The sequence below is a fragment of the Chondrus crispus genome, genomic scaffold (assembly GCF_000350225.1).
Source record: "Chondrus crispus Stackhouse genomic scaffold, scaffold_317, whole genome shotgun sequence".
Classification (NCBI taxonomy): Eukaryota; Rhodophyta; class Florideophyceae; order Gigartinales; family Gigartinaceae; genus Chondrus; species Chondrus crispus.
The window spans coordinates 1-4710 of NW_005179207.1; the positions used below are offsets into that span (position 1 = coordinate 1).

At 51.5% G+C, this 4710-nt stretch overlaps 2 protein-coding genes; one reads left to right on the forward strand and one right to left on the reverse strand.

The window, feature by feature from the left end:
* The first annotated feature begins 31 nt into the window (after positions 1–31).
* On the forward strand, positions 32–271 carry CHC_T00005819001 (hypothetical protein). Its single transcript, XM_005717434.1, has one exon. The coding sequence runs from the start codon at positions 32–34 to the stop codon at positions 269–271; it is 240 nt and encodes a 79-aa protein (XP_005717491.1).
* Positions 272–2213: 1942 nt separating this feature from the next.
* On the reverse strand, positions 2214–4498 carry CHC_T00005820001 (hypothetical protein). XM_005717435.1 is given in 2 exon segments: positions 2214–2635; positions 2636–4498. 1 exon segment carries the CDS (start codon positions 4496–4498, stop codon positions 2636–2638), a length of 1863 nt encoding a protein of 620 aa, XP_005717492.1. The 3' UTR covers positions 2214–2635.
* Positions 4499–4710: the final 212 nt, after the last annotated feature.

The following is a 4710-nucleotide window of genomic DNA, read 5'->3' on the forward strand; positions in this document are numbered from 1 at the left end:
GCGCCCGCCCCCCCCCCCGCCCCAACCCGCCATGCTCGTCAAAGTCAAGCTTCTCACCGGCACGCAAACGGAGATCGACATCGACCCGACCGACACCATCTGGCGCATCAAGCAGCGCGTCGAGGAGAAGGCGGGCATCGACCCCAAGCAGCAGCGTCTGATCTTCGGCGGCCGTCAGCTCGCAGACGACAGGCCCGCCAACGACTACAACATCGAGGGTGGAAGCGTGCTTCATCTCGTCATCGCCCTTCGCGGCGGATCCGTCTCCTAGCTTCCGTCCCCTCCGAATCCCGCTTTCATACACAGTCACTTGCTAACTGTCAATAAACCACAACAGCAACTCCGCAACTTACTCGCACCTCCACCAACATCACTCTTTCGCATGCTGCAACTTGCACGCTTCACGTATTCAACCTTCTTGCTCGCCGACCTTCTTGCTCGCCTTCTCGCCCCTGCTTCTCGCATGCCCTTACCCGCTGTTTGCTCCCATTCGTGCTTTGCCCGTACTCCTTGCATCCCCTGCCTTTCTTCCTCCTCCAACTCTTGTATTTGTCCCCCTTTGCACCTTCTGCACCTGTATAATCACAGTTTTCCAACTGTGCCAATTTTCATGTCAACTAAACTTCCCTTCTGCCTCTGCTGACGTAGCCTGAATCTCGCTGCGTCATCCAAAAGAGTCACCCTGCTCAACGAAAGCTTGACATGCCGGCAAATCGCCCACACTCTCATCGACAGCCCCTTCGCCCCCCATCTCCTCCCCAGTGCCGAATTCCCCCTCTTCAACCACTGTGCGCAGTGATGGTGACCATCTCCGTCCCATGCCCGACACGTTTCCCGCTTGCATGCCCTGCCCACGTGTATCATCCTTGTACTGCCTTGGCGGAGAGGGCACCATCGCGGAGCGATGCACAATGCGGAAGGCGTACGCAAATTCCGTCCACTTCAAAAACTCGCTAAAGCTAATTTCTCCAGACATGTCCTCATCCAAATGATTTAAGGCTTTTTCGACCAAATCGCCGTGTGTTGGCCATCCGAGATCTTCAAACATCTTCCGCAGTTCATTCTCGTCGATAGTCCTGGAGCGGTCTTTATCATAAATATCAAATGCATTTCTCAATATGCTTGCAGTGCGACATTCTCGGTCAACCCTTGAACTCACTCCACTCGTCCGCGCTTCCGTTGGAGACATGCGAAACAGAAACAGAAATTTATTGAATCCGCGTACTTGTGTCATGGAATCGTAGACACAGAAAGCAGGGGCCGGCATCGTACTCGTTCTTTAGACGCTATTCTCTTATACAGTATGGATGTACATACTGGTATATATGTCCAAGCAGCGGGCATATGCCGACAACGCAGCCTGCCAGTGCTGCGTTGTGAGAGAGAGAGTCGCCTATGGATGCTGTTCTTTCAATATGGAGAACAACAGAGATTTCATTCCGTCCCAATTGCATCCAACAGAAAAGCAGGTTGATAATAGTGCCCAAAATTTTTACCGTCGGCCGAACGCCTTCATATGTCCCAACGCAAGCCGCGACAAGGGGGTACGACACCCGGCGACACGCACGTTTATCAAACCCTCTCTCATCGTTCTCGGTGCTTCCCATATGCAGGTTTCTTGTCCAACACCACAACAGCAGACTCACGGGCCTTCGCCTTTTTTTCCTCGCCCGGGCGGTATATGAGGAAGTAGAACAGGGCCCCAGCAGCGGCCCATGCTGAGAACTGTGAACCGGATCGAAAACATGTTGAGAGTGGTCCAAGAATTCTCGTTAGTAAACTTTACAAGTATTCATGGCTCCTTCAGAATGCAATACACCGAGCTACCCACGTTATTCATAAATCTCCGCGATCTCATCGCGAAAGAAACCCCCGTAGTTGCGAGCAAATCTCAAGCCTGCGATGTTATCTAGCGAAACACCCTTGCGCTTCCGTCTGACGGTGATCCTTGTCCAGCGATGCGCATCAGCGGTGATGGGCAGGCTCGGTCACTAGACCTACGCTTGACGAGCCACTTTGAACTTTCTGAAACCCCCGAAAATAATTGCAGTAGCATTGCCCCTGTAAGAAGAAGCGGAGATTTGATGAAATGAGATACAGCAAGGTACAGCTCATTGAAGCGTACTTCCCCGTTGATGGGAGAGATTTCGCAGAATGGCCTCTTTCAAGAACTGCATCTCTTCTAGTCAGCGTGTTGCCGCAGTAATCAGAAATTATGGCAATGGTTTCTGAATTTTACTACTATCCTCACTTCACTACCGCTTGGGGAGTGTCGTGATCTTAAATATTGTGCATTTCTAAATAAATAGAGCCGTCGGATACGGGTGCGACCACCCTGCACGCCATCAGGAAATGGAAAAATTGCTCTGACACTTCCGGTATTTCGTTGCTCGGTTGCCTTGGGCTCATCGGTTGCCTTGGGCTCATCGTGAAATCAGTTTGCTTCTTTTTTCCATCCCGTAGTTTCAAGGGGAGCCAGTAAAGTGCCCGTCATGGGAAAACGAAGAGACATTCCCTGAAGCAATAAACGATGAGCAAGTCTACGCGGCAAAGACAACCTTCATCACGAGTCGGGCCTGCGCAATTTCCACGTGTGCTATGTGCCAAACAATAGCACTTTCAAGTAGTAGGCATATCACGTGTAGGCTAATAAGGCATCGTAATGGATACCGTCAGAGTACAGAATCCGTAGAGGCTCCCCACGATACTGTTTGCCATACACTTGAATCTGGCGATATATACCGACTTTCGAAATGTACACCGCGATAGGAACATGAAGTATCTTCGCCAGCATTAGAAGCTCTGGCTCACCTCCATATGTCCGAGGTTGTGACATCTTCTTCGTGTATTGAGGAAAATTTCCTTCAATCACGAAAAAGCGAGCAAGTAATTCGCGATATTTGATCAGCTCTGCAACAGCTCGTGCGCGCAGATGGTCCGCCCCCTCACGTTCAAGCCGCTCCCCAGGTATGGGTTTGCCTCTGGCAACTGCTCGGCAACGGACCAACGCACGAAAGAGGCATCGTCCATCCCCACGAACATTTGACCGTTCCAAATACAGTCCAGCATCAGAAATGGCATCAACCCGTTCATTCCTAGTGAAGTACAGTGCAGAGGCAAAGGAAAGGTGATGTGTCTGCTCCATTGATGGCTGCTCAATATCCCTCGATCGCGAAGCGGTGGGACTTAGGCCCAGGCTGTTTCGGTAAGATCCCTGGGAAGAGAATCCTCGACTGAAGGCTGGACCTGCGTTGCCACTACTAAATCCATCGCGAGAGGCTCCGGCTGGTGAAGTAAGAGTACTGCCAGGGAAGTCATCTCGCTGGTTCATGGCGCTCGCGGCCATATCTCGCAGAGTCCGCGTGCGGGACATGACCATCTTCATTGCACCTTCGTCCCCAGATTCACTACTCTGAGTGTCCCTCCGCCCATCTGAGCGCGAACCCAACCCCCCATTCGCTGATGACGACATAGGCTTTGGCGTATCATGGTACCCATTCGCAACTGGATGCGATGATGCTGCTCCTCGAAAAGGATTGTAAATAGCGCTTTCCCCAGACTGGCCTTTGTGCTTTTCTTGCTCTTCTTGATGTCTCCTGACTTCAGCATAGCTGTCAAAATGGGTGCCAACAAACGGTAAACCACCTGTCTGAGGCAAAGGTGATATATCCCTTGCCTGTGACGTTTCAGGATAGCTGTACTTGTGAATGTCCCCATTCGGGATTGATGGGTATGGAGCTTTCGATGCAGAAGCATGGTGGGCGATTGGTACACACGTAGTGGCAACCTCTCGTAAGACTGAGTTTGTATGAACGAGACGAGAGTGAACTTCCGGATCCATGATATGAACCCAGCCTTCCCGATAGAGCTCAAGCTCAATAAGAGCATCATCGGCGTCGGCACAGACGTTGAGCTTTTCTTCTGCAACTTGAGCATGAGAAAAGCGTAGCGCAATATCCATAGCAGCTTGTTCGAAACGCTCAACCTCCGCCAAGACCTCATGGTCTAGCCTGGCCAAGCGAATATCAGTATCTTCCATAATTTGAATGATGCTTTCTATGCCGTGGTTGGCTCGTGAGCCGCGGGCAGCGTAATAGCTCTCCAAGGCCTTCTGCAAGCTGACTCGAAGATCACGAATGTCGAGAGTAACATAATATTCATCGGGCTCTGCATCAAAACGAGCCCAGCCCTGCGATATACGTGTGGCGAGCTGAGCCAGTTGGTCCCCGTATAGAGTGATGACAGCTCTTTCCTGAGCCTCCTGCTGGGAAATTGGCGGACTGCGAGACTTTCTCCTTCTGGAAACCCTATCGTCGGTGCGAGGGCCAAGTCCTGGAGAGGATTGTTTCTTGCGACCGAAAGAATGAGATGGACGCTTTCGAGAGCGTCGTGGATTCGCGGAACCATTGGGATGGTTAGAGGACTGGTTTTGAGGACGAGGACGTGCGGCCGGCGAGGATGAGAACAAGACCTTCCGCAGCACGCTGCCTAAGCCCATACGCCAAATTTGTTTGCATATGCTGAGGAGACTATGGTGTGCTGTCGGCGGAGCCGTTTGACTTGCTAGCGAAGGAATGTTGAAATTTTGCAAGGGAACGGGAGCTCTTTCCGCGGCTGAAAAAAAACCGCTACGTGCGATATTGCGGATCTTTGAAATAGATGAGAGAGCAAGTAATAAAAGCAGGTTCTGGCGACGCTGTGATGACCACC